Genomic DNA, 27,596 nt, shown 5'->3' on the forward strand with positions numbered 1-27,596 from the left:
TGTATTACTACATGTTCTCTTCATGCCTTTATCTTGCCCTGTGTTGTGTTATAATAAGGCTTTACTCCTCTTACTAGAGGGTGACCTTGTAATTCCTATAGCTTATGTTCTCAAATTTAGGGATACATAAAAACCAACTAAAAACAATAAAATGCCCAGCCACAGCATCTACACCAAGAGAGTCTAATTTACTGCACTTGGTGAGTGCTGTGGGCATCTTTGTTTTTCAACAGCACCCACAGTGGTCCCAGGTCTTTCCCTATTGCAGGACTTCTCAACATCAGTACTGCGGACATCTCTGACTGGTAATTCTTTGTTGCTAGGGGCCATCTTGTGTATCTTGTGTAGGATGTGTAGCAGCATCCCTGGCCTCCACCCATTAGATGCCAATACACTCTACCCTACTTCCATTGCAACAACCAAAAATGTCTTGCAGGAGGCATTATCAAATGTCTCCTGGGGTTGGGGAGGCATCATACCCAGTTGAGAAGCACTTCTCTATAATTATCGCCTGAAGAGTTAGCACAGTGTCTTGCATAGCTAGTGGTGCTAAGGGTATGTTCAGTTGATTCAAACTCAAATGGGCTCCGTGAAGTAACTCTCACGATGTCAACAACACTGACAAACATTCTTGTCTGAGGCTTCTGCGTACTGCAAAAGCCACGTATTCAAACTGTCAGAGTCTTCAATTTCAGTCTCTTTGGGAGGACATCACTATTTATTCCTTTCCTAGCCACCTACTAGGCTATACTCAACACCTAGTGCTATGATTTGAATGTTTGAAATTCATGTTGAAACTGAATCCCCAATACAATAGTATTAAGTGGTGTGGTCTTTAGGAGTTGGTTAGGTCACAAGGACCCCTCCCTCATGATTATAAAAGTGACTTTGCAAATTGTTCAGCCCTTTTTTGCCCTTCTGTCTCTTCTGCCATGTGAAGACACAGCATTTGTCCCCTCTGGAGGACCCCGAGTTCAAGGCACCATCTTAAAGGCAGAGAGAATAGTCCTTGCCAGGCACTAAATCTGCTGATACCTTGATCTTGAACTTTCCAGCCTCCAAAACTATGAGAAATAAATTTCTCTTGTTTATAAATTACCCAGTCTATGGTATTTTGTTCTAGCAGCACAACTGTACTAAGACATCTGAAGTGCAATATATATTTCAGAAGGGCATTTTCTAAGGGGAAACTTATTGAGGAACTATGGGTTTTTGCCATCTACCATGTAGTAATATCTAGTTTATTGAATGGACTAAAGTCAGTGCAGATGGTTTAATTTTTTTCCGTTAATTGCCTTCAGACATGGTCTGTTGTATCTCTCTTCTCATACTGAGATGACGTTTCAAGTATTGAAAGGTCCACTGAGTCTTAATCAAAATTTCACCCTTATACTCAGTTTCCAAGTACAGAGAGGAAGAGCAAAAACCATATCAAGTTCCCCATCTCTGTGGGGGACTAGTCTCAGTGCTCAGGATCAAGCCTGAGCTAGCAGAAATAGGAAATGTTTTGTCTTGGATGAGAATTTAAAAGAAGGCAAATGTTTTCCACCTTCTCGGAACTAGCTTGATGCCCTACAAGCTTCATCAGTAGCTGCTTACTGTATACATTTCTCCTTTCTTCTCTTCTCATCGTAGAATGTTTTAAAAGCACATGGAACCATTGTAGCAACCCCAGGTTCCTTGCTATTGAAAATAGCTAATGTACTTGCACAGGCATCTAACCATTACAGAAATGCCTACAAATGTTCGTAAGGCAAAAATAATGACATGGCCTGGCTGTGGGGAAAACGGGCTCAACAGCATCAAGAGGTGGGACAGGTGCTCGGAACAATTGGACTGCAGATGGCTGCTGTTGTCACAAGGTTGGACCTGCAGGACTTCCTCAACAGGACAGCTTCCTCGCAGTACCTGCTGTTCCAAGCAGTGGGGTGCAAAAGAAGACTGTCCAGGAAACATATGGTCCAGCCATCACAACTGCACGTCCCTGTCAGCGGGGAAGCCTCCTTTTCCTCCTCAAACACATTTCGCCTCTGTCCCCTACACCACATTTACTGTCCCTTTCTATTTATCTAATTCTGTCCCTCCCTCTCCACTTTAAGACAGGTTAACCCTGCTCTTCTCTAAAGTTCATCCGAGCTGACTAAACCTGCTTCAGTTCCCTTTCAAGGAACTATATTTCCCTGAAAAAGGAAAACCAGGAATGTACTGTCAGAGAAGTCAAAGGAGGGAGGGTTTCTTGAGGGTGAGGTGAGAATTTTCCATTGGATTTTGCAACAAAGAGGATGTAAAAGCCTTGGTGCCTTATGGTGTCTGGATCAATGATCTCTAGGGTTGCCTCTTTAGCAATAAGATCCCCTTCTGTGTTTGCAGGTGGAGAGGAACAGAGAAAGAGGGAGAGAGAGAGATGTGATTCAGCTTACTGCCACCAGGGAGCACCAAAGACAAGTCAATAGATGCGGGCTAGGGCTAGAGTGGTTCCCTCTTCTAAGGGTCCACTTCAATCTGTCTCCGAACATTATAGAGGGAACCGTGAAGATATAGACCCCACGCATTTTCCGCTTTCCACATCCTTCCTACAATAATTCGCAAAATCCAGGCCGACAGAGAGTTTGGCGTGGCAGTCGGTTGTGCACCGGGACAGTGGAATGAGATAGCCTTAATGGGACCACTGCTACTGTGGCTCCACTCTGCCTCTGCCCCAAATCTCCAGGCTTCTGTGAATATTCTCCCTTGCCACCAGCCACTGGAGGGTGGGGGTGGAGAGTGCAAGCAACAGCTCTGGATGCCAGCCCCGAGTCCGCCCTCTCCCTCAAACTGCACCTTCTGCCACTGGCCATCTTGTATCTCTTCCTCTCTCTCCATCCACACCGTCCAGGCAGCATAGCTGGAAACAACAGTCTCCCACTGGCTAGCCTTATGTCCCACCTTCCTATCCATTCTTTTCACTGTACAATGCAAACGGCCTTTCCCTTTTTAAGAAGACTTTGTGGTTTCCTGTTGCTCTCAGGACAAAGTCCAAACCTCACCCTGGCACCCCAGGCTCTTTGGGATCTGATGGCTGCCCGCCTGCTCAGTGTCGTCTTTACCCCAAATTCCTCCGAATCTCCACGACTGTTCATCTCCCCCTGCCACCCATACATCTATTCTCCAACCATACTGAAATACTTGTACTTTCCTAATTATATTGGTTTCCCTCTTACCTTGGTCTAACAGTTGGTACACCTGCTCTCTAAAATATCCTTCTATCCCCACGTCCCCAGCCTCGATAACTACCACCTTCCATTAGGATGAAAGCTCAGACATCACCTCCTCTGAGAGGTCCTCAAAAAGCCCCACTCCCAGGCCAGGTAAGCAGCCCTCCCTCTTGTGATTGCATTCTCCACTCAACCCGCAGGCTGTAAGCGTTGTCTTGGTCCCGCTTTCATACTACCCCTGGCACACTGCGTGGCGCTTCCTGAGCTCTTAGTAGATCTGCGTGGAAGGCAGACAGAACCGCACGCCTGGCCGGGGGACTGCGCAGACGCCTGAGAACACGTGGTGGCGCTGCGGCCAAGTGGGTCGGGAGTGCAACCTCTTCTCCGCCTTGCACAGGGATGCCCTCCGTTGTCACCACGCCGGATCTTTTTTTTTTTTTTTTTTTTTTTTTTTGAGACGGAGTCTTGCTCTGTCACCCAGGCTGGAGTGCAGTGGCCGGATCTCAGCTCACTGCAAGCTCCGCCTCCCGGGTTTACGCCATTCTCCGGCCTCAGCCTCCCGAGTAGCTGGGACTACAGGCGCCCGCCACCTCGCCCGGCTAGTTTTTTGTATTTCTTAATAGAGACGGGGTTTCACCGTGTTAGCCAGGATGGTCTCGATCTCCTGACCTCGTGATCCGCCCGTCTCGGCCTCCCAAAGTGCTGGGATTGCAGGCTTGAGCCACCGCGCCCGGCCTCCACGCTGGATCTTTAAGGTTCAGTCTTCTGCAGGCAGGGACACTTTGTGTACTGCTGTGAAGTCGGTGACATATGTTTGGGTACTGACTCTTGGCCTGGTGCCTGGCGCCTTTATTGAAACTTCAACGCTGAGGAGCTCCCTTCTTCACTTGAGATCCTGTGCAATCCTGCCTTCCTTAAAAGCCCCGGTGCTTAATAAACTTTTTGTTTTCCGTTCTGGTAAATATAGGAGATCAGGATTCAAACTAATGAAGACTCTAGGCTATTCAAGGGCTTGGTTCTCTGAATAATTCCTCACACTCCCGCACTCTGTTCCTGCATAGTGCCTTGAAAAAGTACACAATACAATTAGCTAGTGGTTGGTGAACTGGGTGATTCAATGATTAAAAAGGATGGTTACTATGGGCATTTCAAGCTTCATGGTAGGGTAGCAGGAGAGAATGGACTTTTTTTTCCCCTTGAATTTATTAAAGACTCCAGATAAAAACTGCCCACGTCATCCCTGGGTAGGGTCAGCCACAAGAGGTGGGACAGCCTGGAGTACTGGGCTGGCTGTTTCTTGCCTTCCTGGACTTGATCCCACTTTCCTATGAGAAAGCACCATCAAACTGTGCTTTGAGATCCTTATATTTTATTTCATAAACCACAAACATGATGAAGCAGAAAGAGCCCTGCTTGGGAATCAGAAGCCCTCTGTTTTGGTCTTGGTCAGGACTTTTGAGCAAGTCACTTTGCCAACCCAAGCCTTCGTTTCCAAGTTTGCAAAATGAGGTTGCACCAGAGGATCTTCAAGGGTCATACAATTCTAACAGCGTGTGGATTACTGTGAGCCACGTTTCCGTGTGACTTGGGCAAGTTACCTGATTTCTCTACATCCTAATTGCTTTATCTGTGAAATACCAATAATAGTAGTAACTAGCTCATGGGCTTGTTTTACTTTTTTAACTTTCGCTAATTTACCAAGATGACCACATGCCCAGCACACTTTAAAATTTATTTTTTAAATTGACAGATAAAGTTGTATTTACCTTGTATAACATGATGTTTTGAAGTATGTATAATTGTGAAATGACTAAATCAAACTAGTAACATCTGTGCATGGGTTTTATTTTATTGAGATGAATACACATAACATAAATTAGCAATTTTAAAGTGTATATTACATTCACAATGTTGACAAACCACCATCTATATCAACTTCCAAAACATTTTTATTACCCCTGAAGGAAACTTTACACTCATTAAGCAGTCACTCCCCACTGGCCTTCTCACCCCAGCCCCTTGCAACCACTAATTTGCTTTCTGTCTCTATGAATTTGCCTATTCTGAATATTTCACATAAATTAAATCGTACAATGTGTGACATTTTGGGTCTGGCTTCTTGTACTTAGCATAATGTGGCCAAGGTTTATCCACATTGTGGCATCTGTCGGTACTGTGTTCCTTTTTATGGCTGAAGAGTGTTTCATTGTATGGCTACACCACAATTTGTTTATCCACTTATCCATGGATGGACATTTGGTTTGTTTCTACCTTTTGGCTGTTGTGAATAATGCTGCTATAAACATGGGTATATGTGCACTGGTTTGAGTTCCTGTTTTCAGTTCGGCTCACGGGGTTGTTGTGGGAACTGGACACATGGTTACTACCTAGTCGGGGCATGGGGGCACCACTGATGCCTTTAATATTATTCTGAAGGTGTGCAAAGAGGGTCCTACTGGGGATCTGTCCCAGATCCAGGAGCCAGATCGCACTTTCTCTCCATGACTGGTTTTTAGTCTCTGTTTCTCTTCATTCTCACTTACTGTCATGGATGGCAGAGAAAAACCAGAGCAAAATGAATAAACTGGACAAGGTAGGGGAGATGTCATGGGAAATGAGAATGGGAGGTGTATGGCTGGGGACAGCCATTGGGAAAGTATCATGAAGCAAGGTTGAGGGTCAGGAAAGATGGTGGTGGTCCTGGGAAGGATCAAGACTCTGAGATGGGTTTGGAGAATGAGAAGTGCATGTTGTCGACACCTGTTCCTGCTTCCATAGGGGTTGGGGTGGGGATGGGGCACATGCCACTGGCAGAATATGGTCAGGGCAAGGGAATGGCTCAGGCAAGGATGAGTAAGGCAGCAGGAGATGGCTAGATGAGTGAATTGGTGGTTTTGTCCGTGACTCAGGATTCTGGCTGTTAATGAGGGGAGAGTTAGTGCTGAAGCTGGGAATGAGCTCTGGGAATTGTCAGCGTGAGGTCGGGTGACAAAATAGTAATAAGCAAACACCAGTTATTAGAAAGCTAAAGCTGCCAGGAAGGGCATGGTCTTAGCTGCAGGTGTCCCTGTTGGATGAGAATTGGAACATGCTCCTTGTGTGTGCCTGGCAAGAACGGAAGCCTCTAAGCGCAGGGTGTGCCACCGTCTTGAGTTCCAGGGAAACTCTGCTTAGATGCCAGAGGAAGCAGAGGAAGACTGTGTAGCTTTAGATAAAGCAAGTTTTTCCTAACGTGGAGTAAAGCAGCTGAGACCTAGATAGGTTTCCTTCTTGACCCGAGGTTCAAGAGAACTGAAAGGAATTGCTCCCATCTTCACCCACATACTGGGAATCTGGATACAGGGCAAGAAGGTGGGATCCTGTACGTTGGTTCAGTTGAGGCTGCAAGAAAGTGGCCATGTCAAGTGTGTGCATCCCTGAATTGTCTATTCTGGCCTCAGTTATTGGTTTGATGAGATTCCCTTTCCCAAAAGTCAAATAAGGAGTACCCTGTGTGGGAGACCTTTCAGGGTGTATAGGAGAACAACAGTCTTGGCATAGACGAGGTTGTGAATCTGCAGGTTGCTCTCTTTGATGAAACTAATTCCGTCCTAACGTAGCACTTAGGGGAAGTGCCAGAATTTGACTAGGCAGGGAGCCTTGAAGCCAGGGCAGAACCACATTCTAATACTATTTTTTTTCTGCACATTGCATGCTGTCCTTTGCACATCCTTCAAGACTCTTGCCTCTCATTCTTTTTATTTCACAACTCACAAGTAACTTCTAGAGCCTCCTGAGAGCACCCATGAGAATTAGTGTTTTTTGAAGCTGGAATGGAATTTAAAGACCATCTTATCCAATCCTCCCATTTAACAGAGGAGGAAACACAGGCTGTGAGATTCACTCACAGGGAGGTTACCAGGCAGATGGGGGTGAGGAGTAGGGGGAGTTGTGGGGTGGGGGTTGAAGAGTCAGGACTATAACCCAGGTCTCCAGGCTCCCAGCCCAGTGCTCTTCCCACTGTTGTGCAAGCTTTGAGAGCTCATGTGTGGTTACAGGAGTTTGTACGTCCCTTGGGGACCACTCAGGAGATAGCACTTCACTGCACCCATCCTAAGAACCTTGTTAGGTGTTAGTGGACACTAACTTGTGAATCAAGGAGACCACACCCATTACTAGTAAGAATCATTAAGGATCAAGTGCTGAAAATCACATTCAAGACAGAAGCAACAAAATCGGAGAACATTAAATGTCAGGGTCAAGGGAATATGGAAAATTCTACATAAAATAATGTGGCATGCCGGGTGTGGTGGCTCAAGCCTGTAATCCCAGCACTTTGGGAGGCCAAGACGGGCGGATCACGAGGCCAGGAGATCGAGACCATCCTGGCTAACACGGTGAAACCCCGTCTCTACTAAAAAATACAAAAAACTAGCCGGGTGCTGTGGCAGGCGCCTGTAGTCCCAACTACTCGGGAGGCTGAGGCAGGAGAATGGCGTGAACCCGGGAGGCGGAGCTTGCAGTGAGCTGAGATCCGGCCACTGCACTCCAGCCTGGGCGGCAGAGCGAGACTCCGTCTCAAAAAAAAAATAATAATAATAATAATAATAATAATAATGTGGCATATAAGGTTGGTTCAAAAAAGAGAGTATAGAGAAACTGGACTTCTTTTATGGATGGAGGAGGGCCTCAGAAAGACCACAGCATCTTGGGAAATTGTGATATATTTAAGATTATTGTCTGGGCTGGAGAAACCAGATGTCCTCAGGACTAGATAAGTAAGTTATAAATATGCCAGGCACACAGTTGGCATAGAGAAAAATGGGAAATTTTGAGAGGTTTCCTGACAGAGAAGGCTGTAGATTTCCTTCTCAGTGAGGCTGCTGTCACCCTGCCCAGCCAGAGGCAGTGGCAAGGCCTGGACTCTGCTAACATGCTATGGCTTCCCCTCAGATGGCAGGGACAGCGCGCCATGACCGAGAGATGGCAATCCAGGCCAAGAAAAAGCTCACCACGGCCACCGACCCCATTGAAAGACTCCGACTGCAGTGCCTGGCCAGGGGCTCTGCTGGGATCAAAGGACTTGGCAGGTAGGACTCAGCTACAGGTAGCAGGGAATGGAGTGGGAAGGAACGACTCGGCGAGGTGAGGCTAATGTTGGCCACGTGGTCTTGGGCAAGTCATTTCCTTCTAGGGCTCAGTTCCTTATTTGTAAAATGTGGAGTGTAGAAGAGTTGATCTATGAAGTCCCTCATAGTTTTTGGATCTTAGTCCCAGATTCAGCAAGACTCATATCTGCTACAAGACAGTGCAGCTCTGGGAAAATATGAGGTACGGAGATGCCTACCAGGACAATGAAAGGAACTCTCTCTGCAGCTGTGATAATAAAGTCCAGGGTGGAAGAGGGAGGAAGGAACAGCCATTTAGCCCTAATTGCAGAATTTGGAGTTTTGCTCTCAGGCAATCATTTCTCCATCACTTCGAGGGACACTGGTATTGCTTGTCAGATAACTGACGGCTCACTGCCAATGAGGTTCTATCAGCTGGGTAGCTCCTGTTCTCCCACCCTCTGTCCTCTGAGTGTGAATAGTTTTAAGGACTGAGAAACCCAAGGGGAAAGAAGATTGTGAGCCTCCTGAGGGCACGTCCTGTGCATCATAACAAACTCCATCAAGAGCCTGCCATGGGCCAGGCATTGGACACATCTCAGGGACCCTTGGGTGAACAAGGCTTCTTAAGCCCCCATGGAGGACTAAGACTATGGAGTACATGAGTGATCTAAATGTATCTCAGTGGTGTGAGAAGTTGTATATTAGAGAGTACAGGATGCCAATGGGAGGGAAATCCAGCCTTGCACCCAGATGATGTGAAAGGCTTCACTTCCAGCAAGGTACTGAGTGTCTGGGAGACAACTCTGAACAGTCCCAAGTCTCAGACTAAGCCCAGATCTGTCAGAAGGCCAGGCAGTGGGGATATGGACCCTGGTGGCCAGGCTGCCCCAGTCCAATGGGAAGACCAGTCCCCATGCCCTCAATATTGTGTCACTTCAACCTCTACCCTGTTCATAATGGGTCCACATCATTGTCCTTAGTGCAAACCCTTGAGGAATCCCCTCTTCCACTCTCTGGTTCACTCAGTGGAATCCCTCCTGCTGCCTGTGCTGTCTTCATCCCATACCCACACTGCACACTGTGTCTCTACCAGCCTTTCCACTGGGAACCAGTCTACGGTGAACAGACACCTTTCCATCCTAGGCCTTTTGCAGAATGTGCCATCTGCCTGCCTTACTGACTTTGGCCTTCTCTAAGTACCTCCTAACTCAAGTGGAAGCTGCCCCTTCTCCTCCACTCCTACCTTAGGATCAGTTGAAGACTAAATACTCTCCTTCAGTCTAACTCCAAATCCCAGGTCATATTCACCCCTTTGTTCATTTATTTCTTTCCCATAAATCCTGTCTTAGAAGGGCATCTCTTCAGGTTAGACTCTGCCATCTTCCCACCTGCACAACATTTAGCATTCTGTGAAGTGTTGGCTCCTGGCACCATCTTTCCACCCTGTCTGAGTCTTTACCCTGACCAAGATCAAGATGACTTTATCATTTATAACCTTGACACCTTCATTTTTTGACATGAAATTCTCGTGGTTTTCAACAGTATATGTTCTTTCTTAGTAATTTCCAATTGCTTGTAAATGTAGATACTTCTCTAGTATCTAAATTTTCAAGACTCTTTTGCCAGTATCCTTAATTTATCAGACACCTTGGCTACTCCTGAGTTAGCACATCTCTACTCTGGCCCCTTGCCACATTCTTGGAATGATATCCGTTCCTGAGATACAAACTAATTTCACCATATATATATATACACATATACATGTGTGTGTGTATATATATATAAAATCAGGAAAGATATAGCGAATTAGCCAACTAACCAGTGAATATCTCTGTGTGGTTGCCTTACAGAGTATCTAATCCAAACAAAACAAAAGTTTTTTTTTTTTTTTTTTTTTTTTTGCAAATACAGCTTCTTCTGCAGCCCCTGCTGTCTTCGTGGTATTACTACTCTTCCAGGTCCTTGGGTTGAAAACTTTAGAATTACCTTCATTAGCCCACCATATTGACTCCTTTATTTTTATAATATCTTGAAATCTTTCTTTTTTAATTTTCATTCCAATTGCTCAAGTATAGACACTCAACATTTTTTCACTGGACTCTTACGATAGTATTCTTACTGGTTCCTTTGCTTCTAAGTTTTCAGTCCTCCAATTCATTCAACCCACTGTTGCTAGAGTTCTCTTAGTTCTCCTATTGCTAAAGTTCTCATTATTTTGATAATGTCACTTCAAGTCAACCATTTAATGACTTTAAAAATGACTTGCTAATAAAGTTCAAACTTTTTAGCATGTAAGGACATTTAAAAGTCTTTAGATTCTGATTACTTCAACTTTCCATCTTTTAAAAAGATTATTCTTTAATTGCTGGGATACATGGGCAGAATGTGCAGGTTTGTTACATAGGTATATACGTGCCATGGTGGTTTGCCACACCCATCAACCTGTCATCTACATTAGGTATTTCTCCTAATGCTATCCCTCCCCTAGTCCCCCACCCCTGACGTTCGTGTTCCCATGTGTGATGTTCCCCTCCCTGTGTCCATGTGATCTCATTGTTCAACTCCTACTTACAAGTGAGATCATGTGATGTTTGGTTTTCTGTTCCTGTATTACTTTGCTGAGAATGATGGTCTTTTAATTGGGGCATTTAGCCCATTTACATTTAAGGTTAATATGATTACATGTGAATTTGATCCTGTCATTATGCTGCTAGCTGGTTATTTTGGCCGTTAGTTGATGCAGTTTCTTCATAGTGTCGATGGTCTTTACAATTTGGTATGTTTTTGCAGTGGCTGGTACCAGTTTTTCCTATCCATGTTTAGTGCTTCCTTCAGAAGTTCTTGTAAGGCAGGCCTGGTGGTGACAAAATCTCTCAGCGTTTGCTTGTCTGTAAAGGATTTTATTTCTCCTTCGCTTATGAAGCTTAGTTTGGCTGGATATGAAATTCTGGGTTGAAAATTCTTTTCTTTAAGAATATTGAATATTGGCCCTCATTCTCTTCTGGCTTGTAGGGTTTCTGCAGAGAGATCCACTGTTAGTCTCATGGGCTTCCCATGGTGGGTAACCCAGACTTTCTCTCTGGCTGCCCTTAACATTTTTTCCTTCATTTGAACCTTGGTGAATCTGATGATTATGTGTCTTGGGGTTGCTTTTCTTGAGGAGTTTCATTGTGGTGTTCTCTGTATTTCCTGATTTTGAATGGTGGCCTGTCTTGCTACATTGGGGAAGTTCTCCTGGATAATATCCTGAAGAGTGTTTTCCAGCTTGGTTCCATTCTCCCTGTCATTTTCAGGTACACCCATCAAATGTAGGTTTGGTCTTTTCACATAGTTCTATATTTTTTGGAGGTTTTGTTCGTGATTTTTTATTCTTTTTCTCTAATCTTATCTTCACGCTTTATTTCATTAAGTTGATCTTCAATCTCTTATATCCTTTCTTCCACTTGATTGAATCAGCTATTGATAGTTGTGTATGCTTCACGAAGTTCTCATGCTGTGTTTCTCAGCTCCATCAGGTCATTTATGTTCTTCTCTAAACTGGTTATTCTAGTTAGTAATTCCTCTAACCTTTTTTCAAGGTTCTTAGCTTCCTTGCGTTAGGTTAGTACATACTCTGTTAGCTCAGAGGAGTTTGTTGTTATCCACCTTCTGAAGCCTACTTCTGTCAATTTGTCAAACTCATTCTCCATCCAGTTTTGTTCCCTTGCTGGCAAGGATTTGTGATCCTTTGGAGGAGAAGAGACATTCTGGTTTTTGGAATTTTCAGCCTTTTTGTGCTGGTTTTTCCTCATCTTTGTGGATTTATCTACCTTTGGTCTTTGATGTTAGTGACCTTTGGATGGGGTTTTTGTGTAGACGTCATTTTTGTTGATGTTGGTGCTATTCCTTTCTGTTTGTTAGTTTTCCTTCTAACTCTCTGCTGCAGGTGTGCTGGAGTTTGCTGGAGGTCCACTCCAGACCCTGTTTGCCTGGGTATCCCCAGTGGAGGGTGCAGAACAGCAAATATTGCTCCCTGTTCCTTCCTCTGGAAGCTTCATCCCAGAAGGGCACCCACCAGATGCCAGCTAGAGCTCTCCTGTATGAGGTGTCTGTTTACCCCTGCTGGGAGGTGTCTCTCAGTCAGTATGCATGGGGTTCAGGGACCCACTTGAGGAGACAGCCTTTCCTTTAGCAGAGCTTGAGCACTGTGCTGGGAGATCCGCTGCTCTCTTCAGAGCCAGCAGGCAGGAACTTTTAAGTCTACTGAAGCTGTGCCCACAGCCGCCCCTTCCCCAGGTGCTCTGTCCCAGGGAGATGGGAGTTTTATCTATAAGCCCCTGACTGGGGCTGCTGTCTTTCTTTCAGAGATGCCCTGCCCAGAGAGGAGGAATCAAGAGGGGCAGTCTGGCTACAGTGGCTTTGCTGAGCTGCACTGGGCTCCACACAGTTCAAACTTCCTGGTGGCTTTGTTTACACTATGAGGGGAAAACTGTCTACTCAAACCTCAGTAATGGTGGCCCCCCTCCCTTCACCAAGCTCGAGCATCCCAGATCAATTTCAGACTGCTGTGCTGGCAGCAAGAATTTCAAGCCATTGGATCTTAGATTGCTGGGCTCTGTGGGAGTGGGATCCACTGAGCTAGATCACTTGGCTCCCTGGCTTTAGCACCCTTTCCAGGGGAGTGAAGTGTTCTGTCTCACTGGCCTTCCAGGTGCCACTGGGGTATGAAAAAAAACTCCTGTAGCTTTTTTTTGGTGTCTCCCCAAGTGGCCACCCAGTTTTGTGCTTGAAACCCAGGTCTCTGGGCATGTAGGCACCTGAGGGAATCTCCTGGTCTGTGGGTTGCAAAGACCATGGGAAAAGCATAGTATCTGGGCCAGAATGCACCATTCCTCATGGCACAGTCCCTCACAGCTTCCCTTGGCTAGGGCAGGGAGTTCCCCAACCCTCTGTGCTTACCAGGTGAGGTGATGCCCCACCCTGCTTCTGGTCACCCTCCATGGGCTGCACCCACTGTCTAACCAGTTTCAGTGAGATGAGCCTTGTACCTCAGTTGCAGATGAAGAAATCACCTGCCTTCTGCGTTGATCTTGCTGGGAGCTGCAGACCGGAGCTGTTCCTATTGGCCATCTTGCTCAGATCACCCAACTTTCTATCTTAATTTCATTATTTCTTCCTTCAGAGCTGTCCTCTAGCTTTCTGAGATGCCCCAAGAATACTCTAGAAACAGCCATTGCTCTGAAATGCATCCTTTCTCCCTTCACTTAAAACCACTAATTGTCCTTTTTAGTGTTTCTCTTTCAATAACTTCTTACGACCAGAGACTGCATCTCGTTCACCTTTTTATTCCTCTTTACAGGGCTTAGTGCAAAGTTTCATGCATTATAAATTCCTAAGCAGCGAATTTTATTGAATAACACATGGTGGCTTAATAATACATAATTAATTTCAGATTTATTTATGTTTTACAAAGAAACTGATAAGTTCACTTTCTGTAGCACTGCTGTCTGTTCATTAATTAGTTATATGTGCTTATTGTTACTGGAACATTATTATTTCTAGGTCTTCTTGGCTGACAAAACAAAGAAATATGTGTGTGTATAGTAATCTGCATATAAACATTTTTTGTTTATTTGTTTATTTTTAAAAGACAGAGTCTTGCTCTGTCACCCAGGCTGGAGTGCAGTGGTGTGATCTTGGCTCACTGCAACCTCTGCCTCCCAGGTTCTAGCGATTCTCCTGCCTCAGCCTCCTGAGTAGCTGGGATTATAGAAGCATGCCCATGCCTGGCTGATTTATTGTATTTTAGTAGAGATGGAGTTTCACTGTGTTGCCCAGGCTGGCCTCGAACTCCTCAGCTCAGGCATTCTATCTGCCTCGGCCTCCCAAAGTGCTAGGATTACAGGCATGAGCCACCACGCTTGGCCTAAATATTTTCATATGTAATGATTTATGTCTATATTAAGCTAAACATGAGTTCACACTGATGTCTCCAACTCTAATCCATGCCTGTTTTCCTATCTTATCTCTAAATTCTCACTTCCACTTTGAGAAACCTGGCTTCCATCTTTGTTATCCATTTACTTGATGGTTCAACTTCAGTATACATGTACATCAGTGTCAGAATTGTTAACCTGTATCCCTGTGGGAAACAACTTTATCAACTAGAGTACAGTAAATTGTGTGCAGTTCCTGTGTTCTTACAGACTCTACTCATTTTCAAAATACTTAAATCAGCACCTTTCTCTCTTATCCCTTTACCCCTTTTGGGGATGTTTTGTTCTTTCGTAATACAGTGAGATTTTCTTGTCACAGTTTGCATTCCTTCCTGTGATTTTCTGACTTCCTAAATCATTTTTTTAAAAATTCATATGCATTAAGGTTTACGCCTTGTTTTGTAAAGTTCTATGGGTTTTAACAAATGCGTAATGTCATGTATCCACCATCATAGTATTATAAAGGATAGTTTCATTGATCTAAAAATCCCATGTTTCACCAATTCAATTATTTCCTCTCCCTTTCATCTTTTTACTGTCTCCACAGTTTTGTCTTTTTCAGAATGTCATGTAATTAGAATTATACTTTGTGTATGTGCGCGTGTGTAGGGGGGTGGGGTGGGAAGAGGCTCTTTAGTTTTGGAAGGGAGGGTGCAGAGAAGAATTTAAGACTTTTGTATTTTTATTTGACGAAACCCTGAGTGTGGATTTTTTTTTAAAAAAAAATCTTTACACTTACACCTGTTCTTTGTAAAATTCTTCTTAATTTTTGTGTGTATTTTCTTCAGAGTGTTTAGAATTATGGATGACGATAATAATCGAACCCTTGATTTTAAAGAATTTATGAAAGGGTTAAATGATTATGCTGTGGTAATGGAAAGGGAAGAGGTGGAAGAGCTTTTCCGGAGGTTTGATAAAGATGGAAATGGAACAATAGACTTCAATGAATTTCTTCTCACATTAAGAGTAAGTGGCCCCATTAATCAGTATATCTGGTGAGTTTGGCTTTCACGTGGTTTGGGTTGGCTACCTTGAGGTTTTGTTTTCACAAGTTGTTAGTACACTGTGGGGAGGGGGATGAGCAGAAGACTGTGAACAGACTTAAGAACTTTTTGGAGCAATCATAGTGCTGCTTATTATATAATAGCACACAAATACTATTTCACATCATTGAGGGGAATAAGATATTTTGTCACATAGGATACCAAAAAATCTCATTTGCTTATGTATGTCTCTGCATGTATTCTTCTATTTTTGTAGCCTCCAATGTCCAGAGCTAGAAAAGAGGTAATCATGCAAGCTTTTAGAAAGTTAGACAAGACTGGAGATGGCGTTATAACAATCGAAGACCTTCGTGAGGTGTATAATGCAAAACACCATCCAAAGTACCAGAATGGGGAATGGAGTGAGGAGCAAGTATTTAGGAAATTTCTGGATAACTTTGATTCACCCTATGACAAAGATGGATTGGTAAGTAAAACAGTCTAATCCAGGGGAAATTTCTTCAATTTGAAATTGTAAGTGGGAAATAGGTTCAAACCCTTAAAAATTTTAACATGTGGATATATATTTGTAGTAAATAGAAGTAAACTATTTCCCTAGGAACCATCTAGAAACTTCCCCATTGCCAGAGGAAACTTTCATGTTACTTCAGTTGAAAACTAATATATGTATGTGCACACACACACTCATAGACATATATTGACATATATTGGTAAGGGATCCACATAAGTGATGACCTGTCATCGGGGGAATGTGATGTTTTGATTAAACATGCCATTTTATGGTTATTATATTTACCATACTCAGCTAGTTGCATTCCAATGAACTATAATAAAACATTTAACTTTGAAATGAGATCGTAATTTAATTTTGGGAAACAGATTTACAAGGCTTTTCAGGATGTTTTAGTGCCTTCACACTCATCCTTATGAGCCTCATTTGTCATCACACTTTGTTATGTGGAAATGCCATTTGAAGGTAGTTTTTGGTAAAGGGGATGTCAAATAACAGAATTTACTCTGATTTATTCTTTAGTGTGCTTTGAGATTAACTTACATTTCTAAACTGCACTGAATTTGAAAACAAAATCAACCGCTCCATCTCCATTAACTTTTATCTTCAAGTTACAAATGCATAGCTTGGTAGGGTAAGGAATTATATAGCTCCATGACTGTGTCTAGGCTGAAATGAAAATGTCATCTGTCCTTTATCAACAGCCATAAATGGACTTTTTAGAAAAAAAAAAAAAAAACAACCAGAGCCAGTTCTGTTCTTAGGTGACCTAAGGATTTTGGTGATAAGGAAAGGGGGTTATCCCCTGGATAACAGTCAGCAGCAGCACAACCCCAGGGTTCATTGTCTCTTAAGCCCTTTACAGCACAGGAAAAGATTAGTGGCCCAGTGGACAAGAAGACGGTGGTTAAGGGAAGAAGAAATAAACCTTCCTCTTCTGAAGTGAATGTCCTCCAACTTTTTAAATGAAACTTTGTGATGAGTCTCATTAGCAAGGGGTGGGGGATAGGAAAGTGACCTTTCTGTCCTTCCTGCTGCCATTTCCCAGTCAGGGATGGAGATATACCCTCTATTTCAGGCTGAGGATTGTGGAGGCAGGTTTACAAAAGGGCCAAAATTCAATAGGGCAGCCAAAATCTTAGGGACAGAAATAAAAACTATATGTTTTCTTCCAGTATTGCTGGCCTTGATCAGTGAGATGTCAGTGGAAAAATAGCCAACTGCCATTTCCCCAAATTAGCCCACCCCTTTGTGGATCCCAGAGTGTGTCTGCTTCCTCTCTGCAGGTGGTTCCTTCTCATTGCCAGGGGAAACCTCAGCTACCCTTTTCTCAACAAAAGTCAAAATCGCCAGTTGTGATTCGGCTGATTCAAGTCTGCACACAACCCTTTTTGATATTTATCTTAAGAAGCCACATTAAGCTCTCAAAAGCTCATAAAGGTTATTGAGGTTTTTAGCAGTTATAGCACTTGATGTCATCTGAATGCTACAGACCCTGTATTGATACCCAACTCTGGCTGCTCATAATCATCACCAAGAGGGTTTATTAATAATGTAGATTGCTAGCTGTACTGCAGAACCACAGAATCTGATTTTTTGGAGGGTGGAGTCCAAGGCTTCACATTTTAATGTGTATCAGATGGCTCTTACACTCATGCGTATTTGTGATCCTTAGCTCTAAAAGGTTCAGAAATGACTGTTTTAAAATTACTAAATATAATATGCACATGATACCATTTAGCATAATAATGAATCTGGGCAACATTTTTGAGCACATATCAACTGGGCATTTGCTAACGGCTTACCAGGGATACCTCATTTAATAGACATAATAAAAGTTTTCTGAGAAGTGATGTGTAATTCAAACTTTTGCACGCTGAATTGTATTTTAAATGCACAAGAAATTGTTGATGTAGAGGAACTCCATGGTAAAGTCTTTTATGAGGAGAATAATTAGCTTCTAATTTACCTCTTGCAAGTTGAATTATTTTGCATATGAAGATTTTTTGTGTTGAAGCATAGCTCTACTTGAAGCCAGTGTGCTCATTTATGGTTAAAAACATCCCATATGAGGCAAAATTTAAAATAATGCAAAAAATTCAGCATAGCTCCTAGTTAAGGATATTGTTTAAACTTGATAATCTAGGCTAAACTCTCAAATACCCAAAAAGGTTGCTGGAGTTTGCAGCAATCATGGAATTTGATGTCATAAATCTTGCACTAATACCCTACTGGACTCCCATAGCAGCTGGAAGCCATTTGGATGGAGGTGTGAAGCAATCAGATAACCTGTGAAACAAACTTTCCTTACCCCTTTTCTATCACTAAACCCCACCCCAATTTGGTGAGACATTTACTTCTTATTTTTTAATATCTAAGTTTTGAATTCTTCATGTGTATATATGACTTTATAATCACCATATTTTTAAAAAGCCTCTTAGGACTTAAGCCCTTCAGGGAATATCAGTCTATTACCTCATCCATCCCATAAAAATTTTTTAAATAATTAAAAACATGTTAGGTCTATTACTGAGTGTATGTATTAATAGTAACCTAGATTTGTTTTAGGATTTTTCTGACGAATTTAGAGCTGAGGAAAAGGGATTGTATTGTGACTTCCATTATCCCCATCTGGGACCTTCCCCTGTATATATGATATATACCTTGTCACATAAATGTAGCCTAGTCAAGAGGCCTGCTAAAAGTAGGAGTGCCCAGTCTCTCATTTTTTCTAATATCAAATAAAATGAATAAGGATAGTAATTATTGCTAACTAGCAATTTACTGTGATGAGGGCAAATTTACAGGAGATTAGAGAATTTGCGATTCAGGCCATTCCCAATATAAGTTGAGTCTCAGAAAACAAGCAAACACCTAGCCAAGAGTAACTGATGGCTTTTTCTGAAATGATCAAATACATTAGCTCTGACCTCTGGTTTGACGTCATCTGACTTCCAAGTGAGATTTAATGCTTCCTTTATCTTTTGCTCATCTTGGATTCCTTCTCCATTCTCCATCAGAGCCAGCTCAACTCAGGTCACCCCATCCCATTGGGGGAGTTTGGGATGGAAGCATGGGGGTTTCGATACCAGTCTCAATCATGTATTGGTGTTTCAGTTAGGGTTTGCTTTCAATCCAAGAAATAGGAAATCTTATTAAACATTGGAATACACAAAGTAGGTTGTTTAAAATTCTACTTGATGTTCTCGCTTAAGTGGCTTAAAGAGAACACAGCTGAGGTCTTTGTGATTTTCCTGGCCTTTCCTTCATGATCTCAAGATGGTTGCCTAACTTCAGCCAGCACATCTGAGTTTCAGGCAGCAGGACAAAGGAGGGAGAAGGAGGGAATGAGAAAGGGCTAGAGCCTGCATAAGGAAAGCAAAAGCTTCCCTAGAAATTCATGTCAGATTTCTGTTGTATCTTATTGGTGAGAACTCTATCACTTGGCCATCCCAAACTGCAGCTGCAGGGGAGTCTGGGAAAGTGAGTTTTGAGTCCTTCAACTTTCATGGGAGAGAAAAGCTAGGGACAGGAGTATTACAGTGGATTTGGAGGGAGTCTCACTCAATGGCTGTCACCCCTGGTCGACCAATAGACAATAGAAACAACAAAGTAAAAATATTAGGAGTTTGGTAATTTTAATTAAAAAATAATTAGCTGTAAAAATGTTCCTCAAACTGTCACAGTAAAGTGCACAGTCAAAATGGCTCAGGGTCTCGTGTATAACGCTTATACTTTACTTGCTATTTGCTGTTAAAATGATCCACTTACTTTGTTGGAGTATTTCACCCCTGAGGCCTTTTTGAGGACTAAGACTTTGTCTTAATTATCTTTGATATTCCCTGTTAAATTATTGTAGTGTGCACAACAATTAACTGGGATGTTTAGATTTTTAAGTAGTAAATTCCACAAGACTTGCTTCCGAGATTCTGATTTAGCAGGTCCATGTAGGGTAGAGCCTGGGGACCTAGGCTTATGACAGGCACCCCAGGTGGTCCTGATGTAGGTGGTATGGATCCACACTGATAAACATTTCCCTGGAACCTCACAGAACATGAGAAAGATAGAGAGAGGGCAATAATGATGTGTGAAACTAAATGTAATCCCTTAATGAGGGAATTGAAAACAGAGGCTGAGGAATCCAAAGGAGGAGAGGAATAAAGAAGTTCAAGAAAGGGGGACGCAAATGGTATCCTAATTTTGACAGAGGCTGTATGCATGTATTGTAGATGTGTATTTACAGTTCAACTATGAGTTGAGTTCAAATGCCTTTCTTTCTACTGCCCTTCCTTATGTTTTTAGTGGGAAGGGGTGGTATGAGAGAGAATTATGGATCCTGTGACTTTTCTTTCTGTTCACTTATAATTTCAGCAAACAGGAGAAGGAGGTCAGTCGTCTCTTATGATTCCTGGAAGGCATAAGTATGTCCCCAACTCATCATGTCAACCGACATGGTTAGAGTGTACATATTATCTAGACCTGTCAAAAATAAGACTAATAACTGTTTTTTCTTCTTCTCCAAAGGAAAGTAATATAAAATCCCAGCATAGATAAACACATTAGTCGATATTTCAAAGAGATGGTCATGGGTGTAGAGTGGAGAGAAGCCAGGATGGGTGGGAGGCATGAAGCAGGCGTAAGCTTTTTAGTCACCCTGGGCCTTGAATGAGTTATTTATGTGTTAGAAAAGCTTGCAACCCAGGAGTGTTTAACTAGAAATCTGTTTCTTCACCCACAGGAGAGAACTCCATTTCTGGAAAGGAAAACATCGCTTATCCTGACACAAGGACATGAAATGTTATTTCTGACGTGTCACAGAAAGACAGAAATAACTACAGTTGCAGAGCACTTCCTTCTTACTCTGAGTTTCAGTCTCCCTTATCTGAACTGAGGGCTCCCACCCTTAGAGAAAAGATGACAACCTCTGTCACTTTCCATTTAGGTTGGCTTAGAAACTTTCAAGACTTTCTTTCTCTCTTCCTAGGTGCTGTTCTCACACCATCCTCAACTTCACTTGTTCTTTTGTTTTAGATCAGTTCCTCAGCCATGATCACACACACAAAGAAATCCTCTATTTCCCTTCTATTTACAGGTGCACAAGGTGGGCCTCCATTGACAGAGTGAGAAGCAAAGTTTTGTTTTCGTTTCTAACTTTTCCACTGCAGGTGACCCCCGAAGAGTTCATGAACTACTATGCAGGCGTGAGCGCATCCATTGACACTGATGTGTACTTCATCGTCATGATGAGAACCGCCTGGAAGCTTTAAGCATGTGACCTGGGGACCAGGCCTTGGGACAGCCATGTGGCTCCAAATGACTAAACCTCAGTTCAAAAACCAGAATCATATTTGATTTCACACTCATCCTAATGTTTTTTTCTGTGTCAAAATACTGCATTTTCTGGGGCCAAAACCAGGCAGAAATAAAAGACATCGAGTAGCCAACTGTGAGCTTGCCTTCCCTGAGACTGTTTCCTTTGCTCTAAAATAGAACTTAAATAAAATGAGCTCTGTAAATCTCCTAGTGCTGTGCTGATACATGCAGGTGCCTAATCAACTTTAGGTTTTATCCCTTGGCTATTAATGAAAGCTTGAGTATTTTAATTAAAACGCTCACCCATGGACCCATAGTTTTTTTTTTTTTTACCTCTTTTGAGATGATCCGTTTCTAGGTGAGATGACAATTTATCTCTTTTTATGACTGATTGAAAGTCTTTAAGTGTTTCAGTGTCATTTGGGGACCAGAAGAAGACCACGTGTTAGCCTCAATTTCTACAAGAAAATCTTGAGTTTCACTGCCTAGGGTTTAGGGAAGCCACAGTTTGACAAATAGATTTAAAATGATTTATTTAAATAGTCATTTTAAAGACTAGTGTGAGAGAGGAGGCCATTTCTTTGAGCAGTAGATCCACGACTGTTCACAGTACTCCTGTGGCTAAAGTTTTGAAACTGGACTGGGCGCCCAGATTTTATGTGGGACATCTTGCCCTGTGTGTGGGCAGGCTATCCCAGAAAGCCTTCACCTGGTGGAATGTTTACCTCTTCTCTCTCTGCTTTCTGCCAATTATGTTGAAATTCCCACCAGCGAGGGCTGGGTGCAGTGGCTCATGCCTGCAATCCCAGCACTTTGGGAGGCTGAGGCGAGTAGATCACCTGAGGTCAGGAATTCGAGGCCAGCCTGTGCAACATGGTGAAAACACTGTCTCTACTAAAAATAAAAAAAATTAGCTGGGCTTGGTGGCACATGCCTGTAACCCCAGCTACTCCAGAGGCTGAGACATGAGAATTGCTTGAACCCGGGAGGCAGGAGCTGCAGTGAACTGAGATCATGCCAATGCACTCCAACCTAGAGCAAGACTCTGTCTCAAAAAAAAAAAAAAAAAAAAAAAAAAAAAAAAAAAAAAATTCCCACTAGCAAAAGGAGATTGCGTGTGACACAGACTAGGATCACAATAATATTCCAAAGCAGGTTTTCCATCTTGACGCTTCACAGCTTAACGCCTCCTCCTCCCAGCACTAAGCTTTGGCTTCATATCGTTAATGTGTAGGACTCTGTCCATGAAAGGCTACTAGAAGCAAAGACAGCCCAGAGGCTGGAAAATAGATAAGGAAACTACAGCTCTCCTTCTGTGTATTCTGCATCTGGGGCCAGAGATAAAAGCACAGTGACTGGTCTCTGGTTATGGTGCTAGAGACAATGTCCACCCACCTTGCTGCTAGGTGAAATACCTCCTTTTGCCTCTGTCCTTAGCTGTACTCATCCCCCAGTTTGGAGACATAGACTGGGTTAATAGTCCTCTTTAAGATCTTATATATTTAATTGGCTCTGGATTCAGGGTTTGAACACACTTGCCATATTTTGTATCAATTCACTGTTTAGGTTTTATTTCATAGGCTTGGAAGTTGAGATTCGGATATGTATTGATTTAAAACATGTGAAAACCAGTGTTGCTACATAAGCATTATAGCAGTTATTAAATAACTTGCTGAGATGCTCAACTTTTTCTTGAGGATGGGTGCATCCCTGTATTACCAGGAACTAGTTTTTTTTTTTCTTGATTGCACAAGTCTGATTTTGTATTGGATTTATTATCTCTGCTCATAGAGAGATTGGTTGGGCCAAAGATATCAAGTGTTATGAAGAAATGTGTAGAATTATGGAGAAAAGCAGAAGAAATGGTGAAGAAATGTATAGAAAAAAAATCCATGTATTTTTGCAGCCTGCACCTTGCAGATTGTGGCTAAGGAGAGGTCCCCTGTTTCCTGGGGATGGTGGGTTTCAAGCCTTTTGCTCTAGAAAGATTCTTGTCTTTGATTCTGGGTATGACTCATGCCTCAGCTTAACTGGGGCTATAGAGTGAGCATGTGATTCTGAGCAAGGACTAGGTTGCAGCTATCAGCTTAGCCTTCTCCGGTGATACTTTGCTTCCTGTCTAATGGGGGCACAGGGCACAGCTATCCAATTTCAGATAACCCCTACCTCATAGTGTATTTGGTCACATTTAGTTGCTTCTCTTCTAGCGCTTTGGGTTCTGGGCCCATGAGCAAGGTTCCACCAAGGCCCTTTCACCCTCTGGAAACAAAGTCTGCTAATAACCTCATGGTCAAGGGTCACTGCACTCCAATTCTCATTCTCCTCTATGGCTTCTGGCACAGTCAGGAATTGTGCATTATTTAGCTCTACTCCTAGTAGAAGTGGGAGGAACATAGAAGAGACATTTAAAGAAATCATTTGCTAACACTCTTCTGGATATATTTTTGGTTATTTAACTTACAGATTTTAAAGCTTACTCTGTTTACAATTTTAAAAATAAGTCCTTAGTTCAGAAGATAAAACACAATAAAAAATTGTCAAAACATCCCCCAGGAAAACCTCACCTGTTGGATCTGGTCCTCAGATGGAAAATTAAACAAGCCAAAGAAAAGAGAATGAAATTAGCGACTTTTGATGAGACAAGAATGATGTATGCAAACATTCTGAGCATGAGAGTTTGTCAGAACAAGCCACCCATAACAATACTGAATTTGGATTTCTAACTCTAACAAAGGCAAACCCATGCAACAATGGCCAGAGACTGACTCTCTGCTGCTGTGCACATCGTACCTGGATTCCATTCACAGTGCAAATGAGAAACCCAGAATGTACAAGCTGTGCAAGCTAAAGTGTAGACTGAGGCAGAATTCTTTCTGCTGGTCTGTGGGACTGGTTTTCACAGTGATATAAACTGTGATAGGATCTTCTGAGGCACAGATGGCACTTTGGAGGACCATGTACTTCTTCTGTGTGGTTTGGCAGCAGGCATGGAGTCACATTTCATACCCTAATCATGCTTTTCAAAGTCAGAGCTGGGTGTTCTCCAAGTAGGCTGCAGATTGACTTGGCATACATCATGGCTTGCAGGGGGAAATACATCCCATCAATAAACATTTTTTGAGATACATGCTTTTTTCTAGGCTGTGGGGACAGAGCAGTGAACTAGAATAATTGCAAGCAAAACCACTGGCTTTCAAACCAAACTAACAACCCACAGTTGTTAAGAGATCAAAGAGGGTAGAGAGGGAAGAGAAGAACAGGCAACCAAATTCCCCTCCCAGAATCTCATTCAGCCTCTGAAGCAAGTACAGTTGGAGCCCTTTCTATGGCACTGTGTTGGGGAGTGATGTAATCAATTTCATGAACACAGACAGCCTATCAAGACAATGCAAGGAAAATCCCTCTCTATATTTGGAGGCAGATAATTGTCTTGGCTCTTTAATTCTCTTGGCCAAAGTAGATTGTCTCACTGAGCCATGAGAGTACAAGTAGGTAATAATTCCACTCTCACTAAACTACCTGCAGATGCAGTCTATGTTGAAGTTTAATCAAATGGAGAGAGATAATTTACCAGATGTATTCATAGATGGTGTGTGGGGGCCCTTCTACCTCTGCTTCCTGCAATTCTATTAACCTTCTCTGAGTAGTATACCTTTTTTGGATTTACGCATATCTATTTTGTTATTGTTTTTATTTATTTTTTTTTTGATATGGAGTCTCGCTCTGTCGTCCAGGCTGGAGTGCAGTGGTGCCATCTTGGCTCACTGCAACTTCCATCTCCCAGGTTCAAACGATTCTCCTGTCTCAGCCTCCAAGTAACTGGGATTGCAGGTACCTGCCACTACACCCAGATAATTTTTTTGTATTTTTAGGAGACAGGATTTCACCATGTTGGCCAGGCCAGTCTCAAATCCCTGACCTCAGGTGATCTGCCCTCCTCAGCCTCCCAAAGTGTTGGATTACAGGTGCGAGTCATCACTCCCGACCATGTGTATCTATTTTGAATACAGATATGAAGAACCTCATATTTTCCAATTTTCCAAATTGGTCAACAAACTTGCTTTCCTGGAGATTATTGATTGCTCTTTTAAATTAAGATCCTGTTGAATGAAGCAGCAAAGTTTTAAATCCTAGAAATGCTTATGACTCAAAGAAAAAACAACAGCATCAGGGGTCTGACAGATCGCCATATAATGTTGTTGAGTTTCGTGTAACTGATCCTTTTGAAAGCCAATATTTCTCAGCATGATTTTACTCCTCCAAGTCACTTACACGAAAACTATGTAACTTTGATAGAGGTAACTGGTTCTTTTATTCTGAAAAAATTAAACCCACCTAGTTAACCCCTAAAATTATATATTCTAAAACAGATGATGGGTGAGATCTGTTGAAAGAAACATAAACAAATGATTGATGGGGTTCTGAGAACATTGCTGTGTGAGAAGAATTCTTTTTGCCATTTCAGCTGGTGTGGTGAGAGGTTGTGGTGAAACAGCTCTTCCTCTCTGAGAATAGCATGACCTTCTTGTTTAATTCTCACACCTGCCTCGCCAAAGCCATATCTTTTCCCCTGAGCAAAGTATAGTGGAAGAACCTCTTCAGGAGTGAAACTCACTGAAAATACGAGCAGTCAACCAGTAAACAAGGTTTTAACACGGACCTTGCAATGACCAGAAAGGTAGAGTTCATCGGGGAAAAAAAGTCTCAACACGTAATAGCCTTTTTAAAAAATTTTGTATTAGATTCTTCTTTTGATTCTTCCTAATGGAATTTATTTATTGTTTCTCTGGGATATTTCAAAAATCCTAGCAGCCACTGAACATTGTTGATGCCATGTGAGTTTCACGAAAGTCCCCGTGAGCACCACGGGCTTCCAGCTCCGTCTCCCGACACTAGAAGTGTGACACTCAGCTCAAAAACTCCAAGGATCACATCCAGCTTTACATTATGCCACCATATAACTGTTACTCATTTCCAATTTTGTTCTGCTCTAGACCCTGTAATAAATGTACCAGGGACCTTGTGACTCAGAGCTCAAGCACTTTAAATTTGAAGAAAGAACTGAATATATAGTAGTTTATTATCCTGTACTCAAAGACTTGAGTAACTTTTTCTTTTCTGACCTGAATACTTGGCATTCAGAGCCTGCTGTTGACTTGGGAACATCTTGATCTTAAGCTTGAAAGGTTTGAGTTGCTGAACTCCTGGAAACACTTAGGCGACATGTGGAACTAATGACAATCCGCAACCCTAGAGAGACTTAGAACAGGATGAGGACCTGGAATTGAGAGAAAATGACAAATGCAGGAGGGACTTGCTCCTTCCAGTTATAGTGAGTCTCAGAGTACTTCCTGTTGATGGGATAAAGTGCTACACAATCGGAGGTTATTATCAAACGTTAGCCATTACCTTACTAACCGGCTCGCTCCTTTTGTTTCCAAGGGAACTGGGAAATAATGTACCATTCCACAAATGTCATACTTAGTTATGCTTAAAATCTCATTTAGCAATATTACTCAAAATCCATTTATTTAAGTTTATTATTGAAGTGGCTAAGTGTGTTTAGCAAATCACTGTGAATTCAGCCTCTACTAATTGAGGTCATTTAGACAGGGTTTGAGTGGAAGTTTACTCCTATTTTATCTGTACCAGAAAAAAGAGAGAATGGAGGTTGTTAAGCAAGTCAGCAATGCAAAGACTGTAAGGGCTGTGCCTACATAGGCCAAGTACCTGTAAAACATATATACATTCATATAAATATATTTCCATATATTCATATATGTTTTACAAGTACTTGGAGCTATCTATTTGCATATAAATATAATTAGTACGCTAGTCATAAAATGTTTTCACATATCTTTTAAAATAGTCCTAGGTTAATTGTTAATTGGCAACAGTTTATTGGACAACTATAGCTCAAGCTGTTTTCTAGATAGTGAAATGTTTCTATTATGTAAATCCTATCTTGATAATATTTTTAAATAGAAATTGAATAGACATTGAAGCTGAAAACAACATTCTGCTTTATAAGGAAAAATTTTCATGATATTTATGGTGTAAATTTTTATATATTTTATTTGAAAAGCTACAGGTGTTTCTAGTGGTAAGCTATACATGCATTGAAAGCAAGAACTTGGCTTAATAAAAAGAGCTGAAATATCATTTCTAGCAATGAAAAATTGAGCAGTTCTTGAGTTACAAAGTTAGATATGATTTAATTTATAATACCAGCTTTGTCATTTTTTTACATTATCAGACTGCACTTTGCCATTAACTTGGTTCTAATTTAATATCATCTCTTCAATTTAAGGTTTGAAGCATTAGCAACTATTGCAACAAAAGACTACATCTGGCTGCGCGCAGTGGCGCGTGCATACAATCCCCCCACTTTGGGAGGCCCAGGTGGGTGGATCACTTGAGGTCAGGAGTTCAAGACCAGCCTGATCAGTGAAACCCCATCTCTACTAAAAATACAAAATTAGCTGGACGTGTTGGTGCATCCCTGTAAT

General features: G+C 42.3%; 1 protein-coding gene across 4 annotated transcripts in view; it reads left to right on the forward strand.

Annotated features, from left to right (window-relative positions):
- The window catches only part of LOC105473069 (calcyphosine like), a 39,677-nt gene extending 18,453 nt beyond the window's left edge, over positions 1-21,224 (forward strand). For 3 of the 4 annotated variants that reach the window (XM_071099021.1, XM_011726681.2, XM_011726683.3), the window contains exons 2-5: positions 8,127-8,263; positions 15,048-15,225; positions 15,520-15,729; positions 20,940-21,224. In XM_071099021.1, the coding sequence (XP_070955122.1) occupies positions 8,127-8,263; positions 15,048-15,225; positions 15,520-15,729; positions 20,940-21,041 (627 nt within the window). In that variant the 3' untranslated portion in view covers positions 21,042-21,224. Of the gene's footprint in view, positions 1-4,626; positions 4,784-8,126; positions 8,264-15,047; positions 15,226-15,519; positions 15,730-20,939 lie in introns of those variants that run through there. The other variant, XM_011726682.3, reaches the window with a different exon arrangement.
- The last annotated feature ends 6,372 nt before the right edge of the window (positions 21,225-27,596 follow it).

Source organism: Macaca nemestrina, chromosome 6 (assembly GCF_043159975.1).
Source record: "Macaca nemestrina isolate mMacNem1 chromosome 6, mMacNem.hap1, whole genome shotgun sequence".
Lineage (NCBI taxonomy): Eukaryota > Metazoa > Chordata > Mammalia > Primates > Cercopithecidae > Macaca > Macaca nemestrina.